The 26,351-nt window shown below is 40.6% G+C and overlaps 1 protein-coding gene across 1 annotated transcript in view; it reads left to right on the forward strand.

Moving 5' to 3' along the window:
- Window positions 1–25,889, forward strand: part of LOC140319915 (obg-like ATPase 1) — a 44,503-nt gene extending 18,614 nt beyond the window's left edge. The window contains exons 5-11 of the mRNA XM_072397686.1: window positions 4,831–5,006; window positions 8,318–8,398; window positions 8,732–8,829; window positions 18,890–19,030; window positions 19,582–19,678; window positions 23,200–23,322; window positions 25,367–25,889. Coding sequence (XP_072253787.1) covers window positions 4,831–5,006; window positions 8,318–8,398; window positions 8,732–8,829; window positions 18,890–19,030; window positions 19,582–19,678; window positions 23,200–23,322; window positions 25,367–25,468 — 818 coding nt within the window. The 3' untranslated portion in view covers window positions 25,469–25,889. The remainder of the gene's footprint in view (window positions 1–4,830; window positions 5,007–8,317; window positions 8,399–8,731; window positions 8,830–18,889; window positions 19,031–19,581; window positions 19,679–23,199; window positions 23,323–25,366) is intronic.
- Window positions 25,890–26,351: the final 462 nt, after the last annotated feature.

Raw genomic sequence — 26,351 nt, forward strand, 5'->3', positions numbered from 1 at the left:
ACTGTGATTTTACTGTGATCTATTTTGAAAGATGGGATCATGTAGAAAACATGAGAGTATCTCTTAAAGGCTCCCACCCACCATTTTCATGTGTCAAACAGCTTTTTAGCATCCAATATATTTGCCATAATTGACATTCGCAGTGAAACAAGGCTGAACATTCCACAAACTCTGTTACAGGAGCAGTGCTCTACAAATTGCTGTCAATTTCACATATCCAAAAAATGAATGTCAAGAAGATAAATCCTGAATGAACATAAATACCCTTTTGTGTATTGCCAGTGTTTTTATGCTGGGAAGACATCCATAATGTGCTTTCCTTGACAGACTCATAAAATAGCTTTTACTGCTCTGAATACCAGGAGAATTGCGGCACTGAGTTTGCATGAACATTTTAAAAGCAGCGCCAGGAATGCAAGTCCTTTATATGTGCTCTTACCCATCTTGCATGTAAAAACATGCACAGGAAGTAAGAAGTCAATGAATACTGTAATTTAACAGAATTATGTTGACCACATATCCTCCCAGTTAGCAACTTCAGAGCAGGCAGCTCAATCAGTATTGATCTTGACTTGACTCAGATAGCTCCCTTGTCTGCCTTGTACCTTACAGAAAAGTGATGATATAAGCTAACTCAAGCTTGCTTCATGTTTTTAGTTGTTAAGCTGAATACAAACTGAAAATAGAAAGCACTTTTTTTTTTTTAGTAAACTTGGTTGCAGTTAACATTTTTATGCTGAAGTCGATGTGAATACATGTGTCTCCTTTGTTTTGTTTTTTTCTTAACAAAATCACTTTCATTTGTAAATGTCAGTTCAAGTTATTTCTACTCAGGCTACACCTGTTTGAAGTGCTGCTGTAATTTTGCAAAGCTTAGCCTGATCCCTAATCAGGCCATTGTACACCACTCGCTCTCCAGATACTAATCCTATTGTTCTGTTAGTAGAAGAGCACCTGTTAATAGTGTCTATACGCGTCTACATTTACTGTTTAAACTGAAGCAGTAAAAACTGATTTGAGAGACAGACCTGACTCCTGAAAGTGGTGCTCTCCACCCTATTTTCTCTTTTTTTGTGTCTTTTTATTGTCTTACATGTGGCTTTGTGTGGCGCCGCAGTTTCATAAGGACTGTCTTCACAGTGCCCTACCCCGACCCTGCTTTTAAAGGAGTAATTGTGGAGATTGCCCCATCAGATCTCCCCCCCCCCCCCCCCTCTTTCTCTTCATGCATTTGATGTCCAGTTCTAAGCCTTGAAAGGGGAAGGTGGTAAAGAATATGTGAATGTTAAATTAGGCGAAATGAATTGAGGCAAATTGCTCTGGAATGAGAGGCCTAAATAGTGAGTGATCAGCTGCGCTTGCTCTTTGGAAGCGTGTTTGGAATTTTGACTTGTTTCTTATTTAGATGTTTAACACTGATTTTTCTCACAATTACCTCAAAAATATATAGTCTTTATGTATACAGTCATGTACACCAGCCACGAGTGGTTTATTAACCTTGTAAAGCAACAACAGAGTCTTGCATTTTCCATTTGAAACACGGTGTATCAAAACTGTACATCATAATTGTCTATAATGTATGTATATTTTTGCAGCTCACAAAATGATTACTTTGCATTATATTTTCTGGGTTCATGCAGACACAATAGCAAATTTTCATTCCAATCAGTGCTGAACAGGGAGCTGCTAAATTGGAGCAGCAAAACAATAATTCCACTGATTAGCCCCTTTCTGTGTGGCGTAAGTGAACTGTTTATACTGTGGAGTACCTCTGCAAGAGGAGAGGAACCAAAACAGCCTGATTAGGCAAAGAGTAATTGAATAAGTTCATTTCACCATGAGGACAACGCACAGGATGACAGCTTGCACAAAAGTCTACAGATTCTGTTGACTTGCATGAGTAGTAAGGTGTGAGATGGTTGCTTTTCATTTAGTGTTGAGCTAGACTGAAAAAGCCATGTAGTGCACTTTTATGGATTTTTTTTCCCCCCAACATAACCCAGTACGACTAATGCAGAATTGAACTACTCAACAGTTTAAAGGCTCCTTTGTTGTATATTATAAGGCAACACATTTTTGTGATATCTGACTGGTATGGAAGGCCAACAGGTCAATTTAGCACCCACTCTCTTTAACGCTGAAGTAATTATGGTTTGGTTTGGTATTGTCTTGCTAAAATAAATCAAATAAAGAGTTTAGCCTCTTTCACATATGCCTTTTCAAGTCAGAACTATCTTTATTGTGCACTGCATCATGTGTGAAAGTACAGAACACAGGTTTGAAGTTGATCTTCTGTTTATACACTTCTGAGATGGGAAGAAATGTTATAACAGAAATGAAATTTGTGGAACTTGCCACTCTAACCAACGGTGCTGTCGCCACTTAGCTGGTTTCGTGATACCGGTTTGACGTGTGTAAGGACACAGTGATGAAGGGCTGAGCCCCCTCTGTTTGACATGTGTGAAATACAAGGACTAACAGCGACAGTATCTGAATATTGACTGTGTTCTTTCATAATTTGTTGTTTTCACATGTAACCACAGCAACCAGCAAAATTATGTCCATTAGGGTGATGGTTGTATTGTGAAAAGAATCTATTATTTCAGACATAACTAGGAATGTTTTCTAACTCTAATATTATTGCCTAAAGCTAACTATGAAGTAACAAAAGAGTTTTGCTAAAGTGTTTTCATGTTATTAATAATATGTCGGTCTTGATCTAACGTCTTACAAATGACCGTGGTGTAAAGATCATTTGTGTGACACCCCCACCCAATATCCCACCCCTCCCATCCCATTTGGAAATTGTGTTTTTGTGAGATTAAAAATTCTGAGTTTTATATTTCATGATAGATTCCATTCTCATATTCAAGAGTTTATAGTGCACAAAAAGGTTTGGTCTTCAGTAACTAAATGTCACGTCTGTTGGTTTTGTTGTTTTTAGTTCTTGGTTTTTCTGTTATGGCTTTAGGTTTTTCATGTTTTAGGTTTATATTAAGTCATTGTTTTTCTCCAGTCACTCTTGCCCCATCATTAGGTTAATCCACGTCACCTGTTTTGTTCTCAGCTGCACTCCATCACCAATCACCTCCCCACAGTATTTAGTTTCCATGTTCCCTCATGTTCACAGCAACATCCTCACTGTCATTACTGCTCATGGTTTGTAACGTCAGGTTTTGCCTCATGTTTCTTCACAGCTACAGCCAAGGTTTGTTTGTTTGTTTGTTTGTTTTCTCCACAGTTTAGATTTATTGTATTCCTGCGCTGCTGCGCTTCATATTCTTTTTGTGTAAATAAATCAAGTTTACCTTTAAAATATCTGCGTCCGGGACCAAACTTCCACCACACCACAGATAACCAACCGGTTGTGACACTAAATACACAATATTACACAATCAGATCAGACCAATCAAACTTTTCTTTCAAGTGATCTATTGAATTCATTCAGGATTAATTCTTTGCCAAGATTTCCCTGAATCTCAAGTATGCGGTTCATCAGTGTGCAAAGCTATGAATCAGCACTATTTTCTGCAGGTGTCACTGTTAGAACATTGAGATGTTATCTAGCAGGGCCTCACCTGTCACCACCTCTTCACGCACTCAGGTGTCAACACATGAATATGAATTTAGTAACTCCACCATGCACAATCCAAACATTGTGTCAATTGACACTGCAGCAGTTGAAGGCAAGTCATCATTTACCTGACATCCACTTCCTTGTTAAATGAGATCATGTGAGTGAAACCTTGCATGTCACAATTTTTGCAGGAATTACAACAATATGTATATTCCAAATACAACTAGAGTATATAGAGCCAATAAAAGCCCAGTATTATAAGTCTAATGACAAATTGTATACAGCGATCTTGTAACATATCTTACAGTTTTGAGGTGTCATTTTTCAGAGTTCGAGTATCGGATTCTACAACATTTGCAAGAGTAATTTAACTAAATCTGCAAAACAAGAGTTGCACTTTAAAATGAATGTTTTCATGCTTCAATGTCACTGAGACACTCTTATCGCCTTTTTATTTGAAGAAGTAAATAAAATGGAAATACTAAACTGCCTCCAAATCATCCGGTTTGTTAAATTAAATGGCAGATTACATTAGCATTCGGGAGGGAGGTCCACTACAGTTGCCACTAATAATGTTGAAGGGTGTCACTCTCATGTGGCAGATGTACACTGGTACCACCCCACCCTCCACACACACACACACACTTTTACTCCTCCTCCCACCCCTGCAGAAGAATAAGAAAGAGTCCTGAAATTTGCTGGTGGCTAAATGGTCTGCTTCAGAGCCTCATTACCTAATCACCAGCACAACCACAGTTAAAATGCAAATGATCAAGAGAAGACTGTCCTCCTTCATTTTTGAATAATGACATATTTTCTTAAATCTATACAGATTTTTGATTCACATTTTTAGCTTCAGTAGCGAGTGCATGCACAGGTGCTCTATATGTTTTGTTGCACTTAAAGCCAGTTAATGGAACTTACTTTGACACTTCAAGGTGGTTTCACACTTCCACAGTAAAAAAAGAGACATAAGATGTATTTCTGAGCACATGATTGTATTTGTTATGACTTTCCAGCAACTCCCACTGTGCTTTTTCATGCAATATTTATGTTCGCCACATTCTCAGCAAAAGCTAATGATTTTTCTGTGCTGAATCTTATCACTGTTTCACATTTGATTTCAAAAAGTCAATGTCATTGATTGTGTTACTCTGATTCTGTGGTCTGTATCATAAGCATTCACAGAAGCTGCAGCATTGTTGTTGCTTGAAAAAAAAGAAGAAAATCTTTACTGTTTTTCTACCCTGCAGGTGCTTTTGAGGATGAGGATATCATCCATGTTGAGGGGACAGTGGACCCAGTGAGGGATATGGAGATCATCCACGAGGAGTTGAGGCTGAAGGATGAGGAGATGATCGGGCCTATTATTGACAAGCTGGAGAAGACGGCCATTAGAGGCGGTGACAAGAAACTCAAACCAGAATATGTGAGTCAATGTCCCAGCAGGCCCTTTGCTCCCCCTCACAGCAAGGCACAAATAATAACCCTCCCACACACATGGCCAAGGAGAAGAAAGTATGTTTTTTTTAATCTCCCTCCAATAGGTCTCACCCCTCCCTCTGGCCCATTTTTTTCCCTCTCTGAGATTGAAAGTGATCAGAGGTCAGGGGTTTTCTGCTGTAGAAATCATTAATAGAGAGTTACTTATTCAGCTGCTGACCCTGGGTCACAGCACTGGGCTAATGAAAGTGTTTCCACACAGCTCTTTTCATCTAAAGTAATACTCAAATCACGGCGCAGCTCTTGCTCATGCTTGTACTCCTACAGCAGCTTGGGGAAATTGTTTAAGGCCATACAGTGGGTGACACATATGCCTATACCTCGCTATGAATACCGTAAATGTTTAGAATATTCCTTGACAGAATATTATTTCTCGGCTCTCTGAGGTGCAAGGCGAAATGCAGGGTAAACTGAGGAAAGAGAAATCCACATCCTGGGTGTCAGATCAAACTGTATGTGCATTCAGAGGCATTCAGATGGTTATATTGTCACGGTAATGAGGCTGAGAGGGCAACTTCAGCAATGATGTGGTTGCAAATGTCACACGATGCCCCTCCATCATTGGAGCGGGATAGGCTGGGTCGGCACACAACGAGGATCTGGCCTTTCACTTGGAGCGGCATGCCCAATTTCAGGCCCCCGACACGACGAGGCTCTGACCACTCATTACACTAACGAGAGGGGCTATTTCACCTGCTGCAGACACCCTCGTGACTGGTTGGTTCCCTTCAGACACCGCCCCCCCCCTTCTCTCGCCTTTACAGCCAGTTGCCCCACAGACAGGAGCCATTCAGGCTAGGCAGGTGGCCGCTTACACCCATAATTGCTAACAATTTTAGGCAATGAATAAAAATAATCTACATTGCTTGTCAAAGGTTGTGCACGCGTCGGCCAGTGAGAATCTATAGAAGACTTCTTTAGACGGTGAAGAATGGTGGCTATCAAAGGCTGCAGTAAGCTTTTAGATGGGGGTGGGGGGGGCTGTGTGATTGTCTTGTGAGTCTTGCGTTTGAGATGCTCAGCTGTGCTCAGGCTCGCAGACACATTTATGTCAGCAGCCTATGTGCAAAACATTAAGACTACATCTGATTATGTACAGTTTAAACTAAAGAGTAATATTGTCTGTGCATGTTGAACGTAACTCAGAATTCTGCAAAATAAAAAGGAAATTGTGTGCTGTTATTCAAATGGATATTTGAATCACTTCACTAAGTACTTTGAAAAGCCTCTGAAACAGGGTGTATACTTTGTGGCCCTTATATTTCTTATATTAAGATGTGCCTTTGAAAAAATCCTTAAAACATATCTAAAACCACAAAGCACTTTCTCTTTTAATATGTTTTGCATTTTGAAATATAAGAACATGACAATTGACACAAATATCATCAAAGGAATTTTTGTTTCCATTTGCACTTCTCAGGTGAAGCTTCAGGGCAATGAGGTGTTTTGCAGAGAAATTGAGACAGTAGGGGAAATTCCCTGTGCTTTGTTAATACTATTCAAGTTATAACTACTGTGTAAAGTAGTGTATTATTATACAGCGTATGGTTAAAGCTTGGCTCAGGCACTAAAAGACTAGAGATGAATATTTGCAGTTTGTGACTCAATTGAGAGTATCTTTTTTATTGTTCTTCCTGCAGAAACAAGATGTTGAGGCAAAACCAAACCCCAAAGAGGATGATTGATATTGTAAACTTAAAATTATGTCAGTTAGAATAGCCTCAGAATAGAATAGTCTCATGTGATGGATGAGGAGGGATGATTTAAAAAGAAATAAAAACAGTGAAGCTGCAAGTCTTCCTACTGTTGGACTGTGAATTCACACCAGAAGATAAAGATACATAGAAAATAACAAATTTGGAAATTTGCAGTCAAGATGAAAGGTCACTTAATATTTTTGTGAATTTAAACTAAATGTATGTGTGTGCAGCAGGACAGAGCTGATATGTATGCATTGTTGTAAATCCATTTTCCCGGAGCTGTGTTGACAAGAACAATGTTTCATTGCTTTTGTCCACACGAATCCTCAAAATCCCTATCCTTACAAAACAATAATAAGAAACCGGCCCACCAGTGGCGCTTCATGGTGGCAAGCGTATGTGTTTGACCCCTGTGGGACCTATATGCCTTTTATTAACACCTGCCTGTTAGAGGAGCGCTGCACGGTGGCTGCGAGCTGATGAGGGAAACCTGGAGCGGGTTCAGCCTGTGTCACCGGCCGTTTGCTGTTTCCATTTCACAGATGATTAATCTCTCTGTGAAGACTTGGGCCGGCGCGGGCGGAGTGTATGCAGCTCTTCCTGCGCTCTCTCCCGCTGGCTGCACTCTGGCTGCCTGACTAAAAGGCCTTTAGAATTCCTGTGGAGAGAGATGTGCAGAGAGTGAATGCAGCTGGCTGGGGGTCAGCGTGTGGAGCTTTTTCTGCCATTGTGTAATTGAGGCTCTGGCAGGATTTTTTCCTCAGTTCTTTCAAAAGAGAGTATGATTGTGAAGTGCTGCAAGGGTTTGGGGAGGGAAAAGGAGGTAGGGGGAGTGTTGCAGGGGGTGGGGGAGTTTTTATATGAAGGGGGAGGTCAAGTTGACAGGAACAAAAAGAATGTGTTCCGCTAATTTCTGTGGGGCTGGATCAACAATAATAGGCTCAATTTCTTTATTACAAATTTTATAACTACCTCCCTCCCATTTTCCCACCCTTTTCCGCTTCCAGATCCTGTCAAGATCCAGTCTTGCCTGTGGTCTCAACCCACAAGTACGTCAGTAATGAATGTGGCATACGTAGCTGGAAAAGCTCAATATTTTCAGAAACAGTGAATAATTAGCTCTGTACCTCACTAGTGCTTATTCAGTGTGACTACATTCAGCAAAGTGCCTGAGGAAGGACCTATAATTTACACCTTACTAACCAACTTCCAATTAGTTCCCCGCTCTTTCCAATTTCATCTCCACTCTCAATCCTTTTCATTAAACAGTCCCGGTGGAATATGGATGTATAAAGCCGAGACTCAGAGAGACACCCCAGAAGGCATTTTGTTAGGATTTAAAGAAGGGAAGGGGGTCTTGTTCATGCCATCTCTGTCAAAGCCAGGCCACTCCTGCCTGAATGCGAGCAAAAGCCATTGTTCATTTTGGCATCAGGATGCCATGCATTTAGGAAATAATTACCCCATACCCTGCTGGGTTTATTCTTTTTCATCTCCTTTAATGGCTTCTTGTTCATTCTATTTCAACCCCAAACAGGACGTCATGTGCAAAATAAAGAGCTGGGTAGTGGATGAAAAGAAGCACGTCCGCTACTACCACGACTGGAACGACAAGGAGGTAAGACTTTGATGTTACTGTCAAATTCATTTAAGTGATTTATCTTGCTAATCTTTTCAATTTGAAAATACAACAGCTGTTTACTTCTCTTCTGGGCATAGCAAATCACAAGTTAATATTATGCAAAGCCTTTTTTGGGGGTGGGGTATTTTGACATTACTTTCATGCAAGCTAGTAACATTTGGCCATGTTGATCTTTAGTTAGAGGCTTCATTGCTGCTTCCCACAGTGCTCATAATTTAATTTGGCTTCATTTGTCTCTGTCTGTGTTGTCCTCAAAGGCCACTTTGGAAAGCTGTGGATTCTCAGAACTTGCCTTTCCCTTTTTCACAGATCGAAGTGTTGAACAAATACTTGTTGTTGACGTCCAAACCAATGATCTACCTCGTTAATCTGTCTGAGAAAGACTACATAAGGAAAAAAAACAAATGGTAAGTGCTTAGAAGAAGAGCGGACCAGACTCACTACACTAACTAATCACCACCACAGAGCCTTCCTTCTGGAAAGAGTTAACATTAATCTTGACTAACTTTGAGAAAACCTGCAGTTGGCCATGAAACCTGTATGTGCTTGCCCCTGTGTCTCCACATGCTGGCACATGAGGCTGACTGTGGTCACCTGCTGGCAGGAACGGTCATATCTTCGTGAGTAGATCTGCCTGGAGGTGGCAATAAGTAAACTCTTAACACAACATCCACCTTTGCAAATCCCAACCAGCCCCCAGACTTTCCCATGCTCTTCATTAGGCACACACTAGCATATGGTCTTCATTTCCCATTAAAATTTCTCATATTCATATTGATATCAAAGAGAAGGAGGGCTTTCAGTGACAACAAAACAAGGACATGTACATTTGAAGCCACACAAGTGATTAATATCTTCCTGAGGCAACCAGTGATTCATAGTGACAAATATTATCTAAAAGTCTTCACATGTTGTTAATCTTGCTTTAAAAGCATCTCTTTACAACCATGAATAAATCCACATCCACACATGACAAGGCTGCAAACTCTCTGAAGCTCTAACACACTAATGAAAATAGTTTCTGTGTTTCTACCTCCGTGATCCTCCTCCCTGCCACAAACACATTTCACAGTAATGTTGTCATCTGGTCGCAGTGAGAGCAGATTTAAAGGGCTGGCGTTAGACATCCATTATATCTTAGAGGGCTACGTTTCCACACTACAGCTGTTTTGTCAAGAAAACCAACATGTGGATTGTTATCACACTTTTCCAATTGGCCTCAAGGCTTGTGGTGTCATTTTTTTTCACAAAATTTGTATTTATTGCTTTACTTGGCAGCATTGTATTACAAGAGAAGTTGTTTACCTATGACTGTTTGTTAAAATGTTTCTCTCACAAAAGTATGAGTGTCAGACGGAGGGAGGAGGAAGAGCTTGTAAATCAAATGATTCATGGCGAGGGGAACATCCGTCATCAGCAGGAAAAGAGTTTTTTTTTTTTTCCTCTTGTGTGTGTGTGAGTGTTTTTTTTCCCTTCTTCCTTTTTTTTTTTTACGGTGTGAAATGCCATAAATCTGAAGAGCGTTTCAAACAGGCAAACAGTAGTGCTGAGGTGTCCTGAGGGCTCGGCGATGAACAATGCCAACATCAAAGTGTTGATGTTTGACAAGTGATGAGTCACTTCCCTTGTCCAGAGAGAAGCTCACACCTGTATGGAGATGATTACAGGTAGATCTAGCTGGCCCTAATTGTACAATAAATGCTGCTCTCAGCCCTAATGGCAGCTAGACTGCTGCAAAGACGCCAGACTGCCATTTGGCTGTCGCCATGCTACCGTGTTTTTCCACCAGCACAGTTGAGATGATGGTACAGTTAAGGACTATTCAAAGCAAACAGCAAGACAAACTGCAATCTCAGCTTTAATGCATTGAGGAAACGATGGTGAATCACAGAATTAGGCAAATAAGCCAATTCTGTATATCTCTCAGGACGCCCTTTCAGGCCATTTCACAGGTTTGCATGCTTTTTTAAAAAAATTTTCAGGAGCTGCTTTATATTTGAGCTGTTTGAGTTTGTGTTGCCCAGCAAGATTAAGGCCAACATGAGCCAAAAATCAATGATTTCATTACGTGCATTTAAAGAGGCAGTTATGATATCACCATTTGATCACCGTCTTTTAAAACACTTTAATGATTGCATCCTTATCAAATATTGTGGGCCTTCAAGCCCAACTTAGATCATCCTGTTTGGAGTATGGGAACCACATACCAAGCTGTCCTTGTTTAGACAAGAATACACAGTATTAGCTTTAGCAAGCCATCATTAATGGAGGGATCAGACGAGGAGCAAGGCCTCCTTTCATCCTCAGGTTCTCTGCTGGAGACAGAACATCATTTACTGTTGAGAGGAGCACATGGCTCCAATCCTATACAGTGCATGTGTATGAGAATGCGTACATGTGCATGTTTGAAGTCTGTTTCAGAGGCGACTCCATGCTCATTTGGATGCTGGTGTAATTGCGGTGTGGAGATCAAAGGCGCGCTGGCCGAGTGATGTTCCAGAGGAGACTTTACCACACAACCCTCTCCTCTGTGCAGAGGGGGCCGCCTGCTGCTCACCGCTCCCCTCTCCCCTCCAGCCATGCACTGCCCCCTGCACATCCCCGCTCGTAAAAAATGATTAAGGCTACATTTGTCATGTGTTTATGACTGAGAGGCATTGCGTGATAGGGAATGGCATCTACAAGAGTCTATCAAGAGGCTTTCTCCTCTTTCCACAGCGTCAGTGAGCTGCCTATTTCCCTGCGCTACATACCATAGTTTGTGTGATAGAGAAGGTCATTACAGCACTGTTGATGGTGCGGTGGCTGCAGTCTGCCCAGTGCATCTTTTGCTTTTCATCTAAGATGTTGTTCAGTTTACAAGCATGTGGCCTCGCTGCTTTTATCAGTCATTATTTCTTTTAATAGGTTTGATATCAGACATTTATTTATTATTGCTCAGAGAACAAAGAGCAGCCATATTTTCGTAATGGCAACTTGAGAATATTCCAGCTATATGCTGTGATGTTTTTCTTCCTTGTCATCTCCTTTTTCTGCTTTTTTTTTCTTCTTTTGGACAATGTGCATTAAAGTAAATTGGTGCCTCTTAAGTAGATGAGTTGACCTTTAAGGAAACCAGCAAGCGTGACCTGTCTGTGAGTGCCTCTGCCGAGTGGGTTCTCCTGGTGAGTGTAAGAACTGCAGGGTACCATTGCTTGGAGCCTTTATTAACTCTGTTGGTCTGGGTCTGTTTGTCTCTCTCCATGTATACGAGTGTGTGAGTATGGTATAGGTATGAGCACTTCTCTCTTTAATTTGTCTGAACTTATTGTTACTCCGTTTTAAAACTTATTTTGTACTTCATCTCTTTGAACCTTATTTGCCTCACAGTCTGTGTTGTATTAGGTAGTTGCGTCGCAGTATTATTCATGCTTTGTGCCAGGAAGCCACAGTAGTTACATACTGCAGCTGCTCTTCCAGTCAGCCTCTCTTTAATAGAATGCACATTTAATTCAAAAGTGCTTTTCCAATGTATTATCCTGTCATTGTGTTATTCATAAAATCTTTCTCATCCCCACATGCTCATCAGCAATTGAACAACTGTTGTTTTGAAAAGACAGTAGAGTTTGTGCAGCAGAGTTTTTTCTTTAATCCCATTGGATTGATCTCTGTGAATGACTTACCGGGCCTCTGCTACCTCTAATCATTATATTAGGTCAAAGATGAGGCTCAAATTTTTCATTTTTGTCAACATTTCAGCAAAAAATATTAACACAAACAAATCTGCATGGATAACTATTTCTTTCTATTGCTGTCTCAGAGTAGTTCAAAATACCAGTGGGATTCACTATTACATTTCTCAGTACGTTAAGAATAAACACTGTAATGTATTTAATTGCAACACTGCACATGCAATCCTGTTGCTATTGATACCACAAGTGCACCTAATACAAATTTTTGTTTTAGGAAAGTCTTTTTTCATGAAAAGGTTATATATCAGTATTATATATTTATCTTAAGATGCAAGGGAATAAATATTTGCACTTAAGTGCAGAGAACTAGACGACTAATTCAGCGATTAAACTTTTTGCATGCCGTCCCTCAACAGTGATACAAATGTAAATTAATCCCAATGGCCAGTGCAGTGTAAACATAAGGTAATATCTCTGGCAAGTTTGAAGCAATCCATCCCTGTTGAAGAAGGAGGGAAGGAGCAGGAAATTGTTTCTCCTGAATCTGATTCTCAAGTCTGCCTGTAGGAGGAGCCTTCACTGACAAAGTGAAGGAGGCTGAGAGGAGCTGGCAAGCCAGCTGTGGCACTCTGTTTCCAGTCAGAACAGATAATCCATTGAAAAACTCAGATTAAAAGCCACATTTTATTGCCTTCATTTTTTAATTTCAAAGAAACACGGTATGTTTCTGACTATTATTGCAAACAGTTTCCGCTCAAGATTGAGAGACTCAAATCTGAGAATGGACGAACTGTGATTCACTGTAACGACGGTCCACAAAGACAGTCATTGCAACCCACTTGAGCTACTCCAAACCATAATTCCCATAAACTTTAGTGAAACTGTACTGAGTGCAAAACCACTGGCTCCATCCAGGTTTAAGTACGCTCTATCTAAGAAGTTAAAGCTTGTGTCAGATATACAATCATATGCTTCCCTTTTATTTTGTGCTCAGTCGTCCACTCTCGTTGTGCTGTGTTTGACCCTGAGAAATACTTTCCCATGGTAAGATGTGTACCCTGCTGCCCACAGTCACTCCTAATGGATGCCTCCAGTTGGCTTTCAGTGAGAGAAAACAACAGGAGAGACTGTATAGTAAAACTGAAACAGATGTAAAGTCTTGTCAGCTCAGTTAACCCAGTTATTGACTGTCCCCTGCTCAGGTAATGAAAGGACATGTAGCATGTTGTTCCATTGTCTTTGATGTGTTGTGTGGTTTAGAAACAACACTGTTACTTGAACTACTGAGACAAAGCCTGAACTTGGGGCTAAGACTTCTTCTCCTCTTCTTTGTTCCTTCGTTTCTCCTGCAGAAATCAGTTTCCTCTTCAAAATCATGTGCAAACAGTGACTTCTTTCCTGTTTATCAGACGCAAGCCTGATAAAGGCTGAGTGAGTCCCCTACTGTTCTTAATGCATTTGCACACCTTTGCAGCGGAACAACATGCTTGCCTCCTCTGAGGACACATGGGGAATTGCTTACCTGTAAAACCTGTAGTTTGGCAAGTTGCAGAAATGAAAGAAATGTCTGCGAGAGTCGAGTCAGTCTAATGATACATTTTCATTGCTCTGCCTTTGTTGAGCAGGCTTTTTTATGTAAAATCTTATTTCTGATAATGATAAGACCAAATAGGCATGCCACAGTGAGTAGCCAGCAGCCTCGGCCGCCCTAATGAGACAAATAAATGAATTTAGTGTTGCCACATACGGCTCCTGAAAGCTTATTACCAGGATTATTGTTGAACTGTTATGAATGAGGGACAAGAAAAAAAAAAAACATGTCGGATTGGAAGGGGGCATGATTGGCTGATGTTACATATGTCCTTGATTACCTTCCTTCTGCTTTTATTCTAATAAGTGGCATTCTTTGTACTCCCTGGGACAGCTAGAAGACAGTCTGACACACGATGAGAATAAATATTGCATGTGGTAGACATTAAGCTGTCATCCTGGAAAAAAGAAGAGATGGAGAAATCCGTGTGGTGTTCTTCAGTGCTACACTTTGCCTGCTCTTGTCACAATTGTCACATCTTGATGACTCCCCCCTCTCTACCCCAGCCCCCTTATTTTCTCTCGCCCAGTCAACTGCCATGAATGACAGCATGGATACCCCATATAGAGAATTATTTTGGGTGATGCAGAATGTACTCCTTTGGGTTGAATTTCTGATGTTTCCTTTTATTTTTCTTAAACCCCCCTCGCCCTCATAGATAGCCTTGAAAAAGGTTGTAGCTTTGATAACATTGTCTCATCAAACATCTTAAAGACAAACCTGGGGCTGGTGGTTTAAGGCTTCATTTATCACGTGCAGACATGTAAAGTTGCACTATTTAATGGGTGCAGTTATCAAAGAAAGGAAAGTTGTTTTAAAAAGCTTGTTACCAGAACACCCTCGAGGTTTGTTTGAGATACGATGTGAGATGATGCTCTTAATTAAAGCTGCTCCCATTGTGCGTGCACCATGTTCTGTTTCATCCAGCCCATGATTGCTTTGAAGATTGAAAGAAGTTGATAATATTGATGATCGTGTGTTTGTGTGTGTTTGTCTATGTGTTAGATCCTTCCTCCTCTCTTCTCAGAGACCAATGTGTAATGTCTTTCCATGTGACTGTGGCCACAGGGAGCAGAGAGCGTCTGCACTCTTGTCGCTCAGGAGCTCACCACTGGGAGGATGAAAAGCATCCCACAGAGCCCCTGGCTTCCCAGCCTTAAAAGCCACCATGAGCTTATACCTCTCATTTCTGTCTCCCTTAACAGAGAAAGGAAAAGGGGGGGGTAGTTTATGCTGTGTGCCCCTAAGTTGCTCATCTGTGTAAGTTAGAATCCAGCTAAACAGAGAAGACTTACCTCGGCTGTAGCAGCCGGCTCAGGTTCAGGTGCTGGGCCCTCCACCTGTGGGTGTGTCAGTGAGGCCCTAGGTCGCAAATTACTCCTTTGGTTTGTCAGCATTCAATTGCATCTGAAAGGAGAACTCAAACTGGAGGTGATGGCCCACCTTTTACAGGCTTAAATGGCTCAGCTCTCATTAATGAAGCCAACCTGTATGAGTGAATGTCAGACACAGACCCAGGCCATTGTCTCAGGTACTAGTCTCTGTACTTTAGAAATTCCCATTGTTTCCCCCTCCTGAGCCGTTTAAGCAGATCAAAGCTCTGACAAGGCATAGGGAAGCCCCAGGCATGCAGAAACACAGGAATTATCCCCCTCCTCAGGATTCCTACACAAAAAGACAAATAAGCTCCAGAGGGTGGCCCCTGTGGGACATCACTATTCAGAGCCAGTCTGTTGTGGAAGGTCCAATTGTTTTTGTTTTTTTGTCTTGTCAGTTTGCGGTAAACAATAATTCAAAATTTTGATGGACTGGAAATGCAACATCAAATCTAAAGCTTAGAGCAAATGACATGGCGGTTGTTTATCTAAATGTGAGATAAACATGGTGGTTCAAGGGATTGCTTTAATATTGACTTATTTCATATAAATAAACAATAATACATGCATGTTTTAGATAAGCAAGAATCCAAGGATTCTATATAGTCATGCTGACTATGTAAAACATGCAAAGTACTAAGAGTGCTCAGGTCTCTGTGGTCATGTAGATCTTAATAAAAAATATTTAAATTATTAATAGATTTTTTAAAAATATATTACTTTTGCAGTTTACCATTAAACTCAAAATTGCAGCATTCATGGTAATGCAAAAAATATTTTGAAAAAAGCGCATGTATTAAAACTATTTTTCTCTCTTTGATTTTTATAGTCAATGAGCAAAAGCACAAACATGGCTTGTGCTTTAGCCTTGTTTGAGCCTTCATGCTGGTGAATGATTAGCAGAAATAATGTCCCTGTCACCCTTAATCACATTAAAACGTGGTTAACATTTAATTTTTCCCACTTGATATGCAAAAATTTCCACTTGATTTGCAGCAAAGGCCATTGGAATTCCATTATAAAAAGAATAAAAATTTCAGGCATCATTTGTTCGGAGAGGGTTATCAAGACCAGAAAGTGCTGAATCTTTCTATTAACAGAGGAGTGAGAGATGGCTCTCAGTGCTGGGACATAATGGGAGACTGACAAGACACGTACGCTTACGCACTCCTTCTTACTGATCTTAGTTCACACTTGTAAAAGCTTTTTAACGTGGGCCCGCATGAAGGGATATTTTATTCATGTTTTTGTTATTGCATTTCACTCAGCCATATAGATTTGTTTTCTTTAAAGATGTTGACATTAAAAGGAAAATGAATGAGTCTGTAAACCAGCGCTTTGAAAAAAAGTCAAGCCTATCTCTTAAGCCACAGAAAGATGAGATCCTATGCATATCTCATTGTGACTAGGCCTTTATGCACAGAAAGCATTTGCTTTGCAACGCGCACATATACATGCGCCTGTAGAATGACTGAAAGATATACTGGCACAAAAAAAAAAAAGATCTTGGAGCATGTTTTGAATAAGCATTTCCTCAGATTTACACATCCGTATAAAATTTCACACAAATAATTGGTGGGCACATAAATACACATTGCAAAGTAGCATCAGGAGGCAGTGGTGAAGCTGACAGAATTGGTTTTGGGAGTCGTGTTGACGGCACATCAAAGCTCTTAATTGACAGTGTATTGTTTCTGGAGTTGAGGGAAGGGGGTGTTTCATGTTCCCTGGGCAAGGTGTTTGTCTGGTCCCGTGTCACTCAGTGCAAGGACCCAAAGACCCCCGTGCTCATTTGTGGCTCACATTCTCCATCTCGGCTTCACATTATTAAAATCATCCCTCAGCCTTCTACCAATAGCCTCTTTGTTACTTGGCTGCCTTGGCTCAGCTCTGTCAAGTCTTCACCAATTACAGTCTCAGGTACAATGGTCTATTCAAAGGATCACAGCCCTTGACTGGTGTGGAGAGAGTGATTTGTGAATCATTATTCAGCCGCCTGTAGAGAACGCAATACCTGAGGAATGCAAATAACGTGCCACCAAACAGACAGCTGTGCTGCTAAAAGTGACAAACTACAGCTGTTATTATCTCAGATTGGATTTTTTTCCCCTCGTGGCGCACCCTCCATCTCCTATGTTTTCAGGCTTTTGGCTTTGACTATTTTTCTGTTTTATTGGTGAGACTTTGGTTACCACCTTATTGTGGTGACATTCAAACATCAGCTCTCCATCCGCAATGTGAACAGAAAGGCAAATATTAGGTTATGTCTCTGAAAAGATGTGCATCTGAACTGAGAGACAAACTGGAATATGACGCATATAAAATTGTTGTGAAAAACATTCAGTCAAAGCAAAACTGGGCTCTTCCTCTGGCTGTTACCCTGTCATGTGTTGTATATTGATAATCATTAGGTAGGAGCAGTGATCTGGTGCTGCAGGTGATAAAGCGGTGACATTGTTATTGGAATAGATGTGGTATTGAGGTGGTTGGGTTCCTCCCAGTCTTTGATTCTTATGGGCTTTAAACAGGAAACTAGGATTACACATAATGACAGGGACCCCTTAGAATCAATCCAGCCTAGGAGCCGCCGTGTGAAAATGGATTTGTGTGATGCTGTTCTTCGCAGTCTGTCCAATCCCAGACTTAGAGCTTGTGGGGCTAATCTCATAATTGCCCTAACCCCCTTGTATTGTTCTGACTGAGAGTTACCATTAAGTGTGAGGATATCTTTGTCCTGCAATGTCAGGTGTCCCGCTGGACAGGAAGACAGAAAGAAAAAAAAACTCTGGCAGTTGAGAGAATGACAAAGACATTTAAAAGTAGGGAAACACTTAGTGTTTAGTTGTTCCACTCCCTCCTGGCTCTACGGTAAATGTTTATTTAGCACTCAGCAGGTGAAGTACTTGTCCTCCATTGTAAAACATTAGGCAAAACAGCAAAAGCTTGACTGTGTTTTGGCTAATTTAGGCTTTTCTTTCCCTTCTACACACCTATATTTCAGAGGAATACGTCATGCTTTTTTATCATGCTACATTCATTTGATGATTATGGGTAAATGGGCTATTTTGCATCGATATGACCAGCTTCTGAACTCAAAAGCCAATCGCTCACTTAACCCCTTAAGCTCTATACTCATTTTTAAAACATCCACCTGAAAACATTCTCACGTTCAGTTAGTAACAGCTCCACTATTTTATGAAGCCAAATTGGACAATTCTGGGTTCTATGGATCTGGGACATTGGAAGTCTCTTTAATTTTATCACCAGGCCAGAATGGAACAGGAAAAGCTAAATCTAAGTCTAAATCTAAACTATGGAGAAGAGCATAAATATCAACCTCAAAACAATGACTCAGTGATGGTGGTGTTGTTGAAGATGTTTTTAAAAAAAAGTCTATTTTACTCAAAATATGTGCCGAATGCACTTTTATATCATGTTCAAGCAGAACAGGAGGCTCAACAGAAGAGGATATTTTGTTATCAAGTACTTAAACTCTTATCTAACACCTGCAGGTGGAGTGAAAATGTGCCATTCTGTTTTTCTCAAGGAATATTCAGTAGATAAACACACGCTATGCAAAATTGGTGGTTTCAATTCTGACACAGCAAATACATTTTAGTAATACTTTTACATGTAGGATTATTAACTAATACTTTCCCCGCTACTATTGTGCTTCACTTACTTCGGTAAAGGATTTTTTTTAAGTAAATTTGAGCTATCTCTGCAAGTCGTATCACAGTGTCCTGCAAACACTCGTGCCTAAGCTAACAGCAAATGCCTCTATGTTAAAGTCCCTCCACTGAGCTTTGTGGCTGCTGTTTTCCATCAGGTTGGTGAAAATCAAGGAGTGGGTGGACAGTCACGACCCCGGAGCCTTGGTCATCCCCTTCAGTGGCGACCTGGAGAGCCAGCTGCAGGACAGTAGTGAAGAGGAGAGGCAGAAGTATTGCACGGAGCACAAGACGCAGAGGTTAATTAGCATTCTGTCTCCCCACACTTTATCATCAGCTGCGTCTTCCATGCACTCCTTTAATTGCATGTGCTGATAGAATAATAAATGGCAGAGTAATTACCATTATAAAGCAAAGGATCCCTCTTCTTACTGAACAACTCAGTCAAAGGGTTTTCCTCTAAATTAAGTTTTTAACTGTCATCTGTCATCTGTAGGTATAATTATAACTTAGGCATTTTGGGTTTATTGTTCTCGTGTGAAAACCTCTATGGAGAGAAAAATTGTGACAGCAGATTTTTTTTTCTCCCCTCTCAGCACAGAACGAAGCATTGGGTTGAATTCTTAAAAATGTTAAACGAGTCTACAAGTGCTCTAATTAATCAGAGGAACCATTGGAGTATTGAATGTCTTGTGTGAAACAAAGTGACCCATCTTATTCATTTAATGAGTTTGTATTGGAATGAATGGTGCCCTGCTGCTGAGGTGAACTTTGTGCAGGCTTCAGTGGCAATAAAGCATGCTAAAACAGTTCATACCCCTTGATTCAAGATTACATTTCTCTCCACCAGCGCTCTGAGCAAGATCATCAAGGCAGGCTACGCAGTCCTGCAGCTGGAATACTTCTTCACCGCCGGACCAGATGAGGTCCGTGCATGGACCGTTCGGGTAAGAGCCAGCTGCCTTCTGTGCACATGCATGTGTGAGTGTGTGTACCAGATGCACACACACAAACAAATACTCACAGTATCCCATGTTCCACCCTGCTGGCACCCACACTGATATCACACACTTTCAACTTTGTCATGGTTGTGCTTTAGCTAGTCATTACAGGCCAAGGATAACTTCAATTACTGGTGAGCTGCTGAACGGTGAAAATGGGGGCTACATTGATTGAGGAGGGCAACAATTGATTTTGCCCATTACGTCCATGAGAATGTTTCCATCCTGTGCAGATCTGCCTGCCCTCCTCCTGCCGCTGGAGATAAGGAGCCGGTGCATTGTGCCTGCCTAATCTGTGTGACGGAGGTTGTCTGTGCCAAAATTGATGTCGCTTTTCATTCGACTGTTTGTGGGCCTTGCTGGGGGCTCCTCCTCCCTGTGTGTCTCAGTTTACTGAGCCCAGCCCGCAGAGAGCTTTGTGCAATGGGATCACAGAATTTACATCAATACAGATGTTGGCTTTGCATGTTGGTATTGTGTCTTTTTTTAAAAATATATATATTTCTTAGAGCCGATAAAAGTGCAGCTCTAATAGGGTGTTTGACTGACTTAGGATTTATAAGTGGATGGTTTAAAGTAACTTCTAAATAACTTTTTTAGATTCTAAAGATGTGACTCTGTTGTCACATGCAGTCATATCCATTTTTTTCATACAATTTGACATCAGATTGCCGCAATACAGAATGCTTTCAATCCTGTAAACGTGACATATCCATTTGAGGATGGAGACACATTTTCAAAATTTATTGCAATTTTCCCAAAATGGCATCCATTCAAAGAACTTGTCACCAAGCGGATCATTATTGTTTTGTTCCCTGAATCTGAGTCTCTTCACTGTTCACATTTCAGTGTATTCAAAATCTTTAAATAGGCTGCTATGAATTCGGTTCATTTGGAGGCAGTAATCAAAGAAAAGTCTAAGACACTTGCTTGAGTTCTGAACTTGTTTAATGTTCACGTTACTTGTTGACCTGCAGGATTTGCTCAAGATGCAGCAATCATGCAATGCATTTTTACTGAAGATTTTCATTTTGACTAGATTGGCTTCTTCTTATTTACATTTTTGTCTGTGTAAAAAATAAAATCAGAAAACAAGGATGGTGCGTTTCGGTGCGTTAGTTAATAATGCAAATAATTATTTAAGATTTATTTTCTGAGAATAAAGAAATTGATTTTATTTTCAGGATTAGAACATGTGTCTCACTTGTGTGGCAAATAAACATTACTATAAAAAAACAGTTATAAATATAAACATCATACTAGAGGACAATTTAATTTAGCATTAAGGTGTTTTTATATGTCACCCACATGCCATTATCTGTTGTATTGTAGGTATTATTACTGATATATTGTTTTTATATATATTGTTGACTTTTTAATTTCTTGGAAAATGTAGCAAAATTCATTACTACTCAGGGGCAACTACGGTAGTAATTTTGTGTCCAGTTAAACACTTTTGCTCATTTTAGCAGTGCTGATGCAAGTGGTTGGTACCTGCTCAGGCCAAAAGAGCTGACCAATCAGAGTAAAGTGAGCTTTTCAGTGAGGGGTTGTATCCCGCCCCCAGCTTCTGTTGTCAGAGAAAAACATGGGAACATTCAGAAGTAAATAACACTTTACCAGTCATTTCATGGGAGCTTTAACTCAACCTAGCTTATTCTCAAGGACCAGCAACTGTCTTTAAAGTTAGTTATGTCTGTGTTGTTCAAATGTTACAAATTTACAATCCGCACAGCATGTTTTACCCTCTATATTTACAGTGTTAATTGGAAAAAGACTAAACTCCCTCCTCCAAAATATAGGAAAGATATCTCACTATCTATCTATATTAGGGAAGATAAAATGTGATAAATACAAAGGATAAAGAAACAACATTCAAATTTTTTGATTGATATCAGTCTGAATGACAGAAAGCTAGAATAACTCTCCTGTTTCTTTTTCCCCGATAAGAAAATTAATTAATTCTGCCACATAATATGACATGAATACCAAACTTCAAAGACCGTCCACCTACACATGACTCACCAAATATTATGTGACGTTTATACTGAATAAACCCGTCGAGAAAAAGTTCCAACACAACTTTTGTTCGATATCTTTACTCTGTCTTCTCTGACCGTCGACAGTCTTCAGGAGAACGTGAGGTGCTTTGTTTGTGCCTTTTGAAAACCGGACACATTAGGTTTCAGTCAGATGACATCACCGGGTTCAAGCGCACACTTGTCTCATTATGACTGATGTCCTCGCAATTTACAGAAAAGTCCCAAAACACATCAAAGGCATCCTCAAAAACAGGCTTGTCCTCCTCACCATAAGTGATTACAGGCAGCCTTGATTGTGTGTGAGGGGCATTTAGTCAGGTAAGCACCAGTGAGTAACTATATTAAGCCAATACATCTTGCATTGTAAAAACTACGCTCAGTAATGTCGTGTTCCTAAGCCCTTTAACATGCTTTATTAGGCAGCCTCGAGGTGACCATTATCTATCAGCCTGCTCTGCATAGCTCTTAACTAGGACAATGTGGATCTCTTGTAATGTGCCACATGAAAAAAAAATCCCTCCCTTAATCTATTTTTTTTTCCAGATAGACAAACCTTGATGCTGATTAATGGTAGTTAAACTCACAAGTACTCCGTCAATGAAATTGCAAATAGATGGTAATGTATTAGAGTCATTAAATACACATCATTCTTGTGGCATGAAATATGTTGACCCCAACCTGATTATATACATAATTAAAACTGCTCAACAGCTCCTGAGCACGGAGCTGCGGAGCAGAGAAAGAGCGAGCAGGTCGGAAGGCAGGAATCAGAGTGATACAGAGGAGCCACGTCACACATTTGGGTCGTTTGTCATTTCTGCGCAGCATATAAATTACACATTTGATCTGTTAGCGGTTTTGTCTTAGAGTATCAAAGATGTTCAAGGTATTTTTTTTTAATTGTAACAGTTAAGCTGTTCATTTAGATTTGTTTTGAGAGGAAAATATCCATTTAAAGACACAGCACTACATCTACCACAGTGTAATATTACCGATGGTTGGAAATTAATTTGAATTACCAAAGCCTGGTGTGTCACAATAGTGAGGCCTGATGCAGTGAGGTCTATACCACCCTGGCTTCTCACTGCAACACTGGGTCTTCTTGCTGTCATGACCAGAGAGCTGAGCAGCGACCCACAATGAGGCAAGATTGCTTGGACAGAAATCAATACCACCACGGAATGGGAATCAGAAGGCATTGATAGCAGCGCCGGGTCCTTATCGGTGTCCAGGCTGCCCTAGCAGGGCACAGCCGAGTGGAAAGCTATCCAGAAATCAGAACTGAGGCAAGAATACCCCCGACTGAAAAACACCCCCAGAGCGATCACAGCGCTATCACCCTATCAAACACCATGTCGCTCGCATGCTGTAATCCATCTTCTCCAAAACAATTCATTTGTCCTCTCTTTTCCTTCCTCGTGACAGAAGGGAACTAAGGCTCCACAGGCTGCGGGGAAGATCCACACAGACTTTGAGAAGGGCTTCATTATGGCAGAAGTAATGAAATTCCAGGATTTTAAAGAGGAAGGCTGCGAGAACGCTGTCAAGGTGAGCAGTCAGAGTACGAGAGGAGATGAGGGGAAGTCTCCTGTGATCAGTAGAGCTGACAGTCACCACAAAGCTCCGACTGAAAACTGCTCTTCACCTTTACTCAGGGGAAGAAATTACTGCACACACTCCAGCACCACTCCTGACAAGCCAACTGATTCTGGCTCTAAACACTGCCATTGTGCTCCAGCTGTGCATATCTTTATCACAATGTGTCTTAACTGGCTGATGGTAGTTCTTGCTTGTGGCTCAGCACAGTCGCTCAGAGGAAGCACTTCTTCACCTCACCAGGCATTTATCAGATCTATAGAGTGCACTGTTAGCTTAGAGCCCTCCGTGGCCAAATCCCCAAGCCGCTGCAGGCATGTGACAGTGATATAAAGCGGCAAGTTAAATAAAGTGTGAAATTCCTTAAATAAGGACCACTTCATGGATGGGTAACACAGAAATATGACTTGCATATCTTACTTTTATGATGGCCAGTGTTTGTTTTGACCTTTTAACTGTGCTGCGGGTTGCTCATGTGCACACCCCTGTCAAATGTAATAACCGATTTCATGCTGAAATTGTGAAGACAATAACTAGGCTCCAACTGCAGCCGGTACACTGCAAAAAGAGTGAAAGTGCTTTCTTTTCCTGCTCTAAATTTAAATTAATTTAGTTTTCAATCTGCAAGCCGAGAGCACAAAAATTTAACATCAACTATTCAACACTGTAGGATCCCTTTCCACCGCTTTCTAATACTTAAATTTCCATAAGATAAAAAAAACTCAATTGAATACTCAGTTATTTAAATCAAAGCAGAAGTGACTAACTTTGCTCTGCATGGCCCTTGTGAGCAGCAGCTGTAAGCCACATTGTTGACATCCCTCTATCAGTGCCATCAACTTCATGTACACACCTACAGACTCAACTAATGTAATTATGGTGGCACAAAGGCCCCGTGGGGACCGGTGGGAAATTTAAGCACTAAAAAAACATATAAACCTTCTTACTATTCAAACCTTTTTCCCCCTAAATATTTGATATTTTATGCAGCGGCAGTGTATTGTCCACACCCTTCATAAGCTGCTAACGTAGAGTGAAATGTGTCAGTCCCTGGGGGTTTCACCATTGTTATCTGAGGTTGTGATCAGAGTGTCAGGTCCTTACTGCATGCTCTCTTACTAATCCCTTTTGCAGCCTCAGAAGAACATGGAGCATTTCTGACTGTGGCATTAAGTCCATGCTATTTAATGCCAGTTGTGGGAATAGGCTGCCTGAATAGGGCCAGTGTGCGGGGATATCACATTATTAGTAATCATATCTGCTTAAGCCAAGCTTGCTGCTCCAGATGGCTGCTTTCAAGTGCAAATGAACCAGTTAGACGTGTCTGGTTTAATACATACTCAGGAATCACAAATAGCCATTGATTTTTTTTTTTTCCCCTGTCTCCCTCTCCATCCAGTGTTTCTGGTGGTATTGAGCTTGGATTAAATGGTCTCCTGAGCCTTTAAAGGGACATTGATTCCTCTAATTAATTGTGCACTGTGCAGAACCAGAATGCATAAACCTGTCTGTATTAGCACTTCAAGTCAATTATTTTGAGTTTGCCGGGAAGAACAAACACTTACTGTATACAAAAGAAATGTTAGAACTTATTTAGTTTCCTTGAGAAGTTTCATAGTGTTATAATCAAAGACTTATTAACATTTTGTGCTTGTGCACATGAAACTGAATTGGACAGAAGAGAGGATTATTCACTCAGTAGGAATTCAGGCACCCCATGAGCAAAACATGCATGCAATTGTGTGTGTTTGTGTGTGTGTGTGTGTTTATAGATGAACATGAGTATGACATTTGCAAGTTCTATCGTAAGTGACTAAATAGACTGGAAACTAATCTCTTGCTTGTGTTTTCTGTTATTACTTGCAATACACTGGACTATTATGCATTCTATTTAATCCAAGTGAATAGCTAAAGTTTACAATAGTCTAAAAACCATACATGAGAAATCATTTTGCATTTGCTCTTGTTTTGATTCAGCTCTTTTGTAATCTTACAGGCAGCTGGGAAATATAGACAACAGGGACGGAACTACATTGTTGAAGACGGAGACATCATTTTTTTCAAATTCAACGCGCCAAATGCACCAAAGAAGAAGTGACACAAAAAGAACAAAATGCTTGTTTACATAACTGACTGCGTTGTTGCCTTTTTCTTTCTTTCTTTCTTTTTTCCTTTCTTTCTCTCTATAGGGAGGTGTGTGTGTGTGTAGGGGGGGGGGCTGTCTAACTTTTGTTTCCTGCTCCGTTGGATCAAATCGCACCTCATGTGCCAAAACACAGGTTCAGTAAACTCTGACAGCTTAGCTATTTAAGATCAGGATCGGCCCCCACTCCAAATTGTAGCAGCATTTGAAGGAGCATATTACTCTCCAGATACTTCATTAATCTCCATCACGGGTGCCAGCACTGACACAGCTGACAGTGGGGACAATGCCACCTGCTCCTCTCTCCCTTCTACAGATAATACATGTTTTACAGTAGGCCAGATGTCTACACTCAATAAAACATTTGACAAAACCAGTCTGTGTGTGTTTTGGGATGTCTGTATTGAGTGGGGAGCTGCATGGGGATGGTGATAGCGGTCCTGCCGACCACTGATTAGAGAATTAAAAGACACAGCTGACATTGACTGTAGCATAGGGGGGACAATTATAATTAAATCTGTTAAGTGATGCTGATTTTGGAAGGGCACATGCAGGATGCAGTTGTCTTTGCCAAAGGAAGTGGTCACTTTAATTATTTGTAACCTTTCATATTCAATTTCTATCACATTACTGAATATGTGTATTCTCTTCTGCAATCCCAGCGTGTTTGTTATCTTTATCGTTTTTTTTCTTTTTCTTATCCTTGAACAATGAGGGCCAATATACATCGACAAAATAAATAACAGAAATATTAGTCCAAACTGTGTTTTCTCCCAAAAGTCCACCTTTAAGGATATTCAGTATAGCATGAAAATAGAAGTTGATACAATCCACAAGT

The sequence above is a fragment of the Leuresthes tenuis genome, unplaced genomic scaffold, assembly GCF_036924035.1.
Source record: "Leuresthes tenuis unplaced genomic scaffold, fLeuTen1.0.hap1 SCAF_12, whole genome shotgun sequence".
Classification (NCBI taxonomy): Eukaryota; Metazoa; Chordata; class Actinopteri; order Atheriniformes; family Atherinopsidae; genus Leuresthes; species Leuresthes tenuis.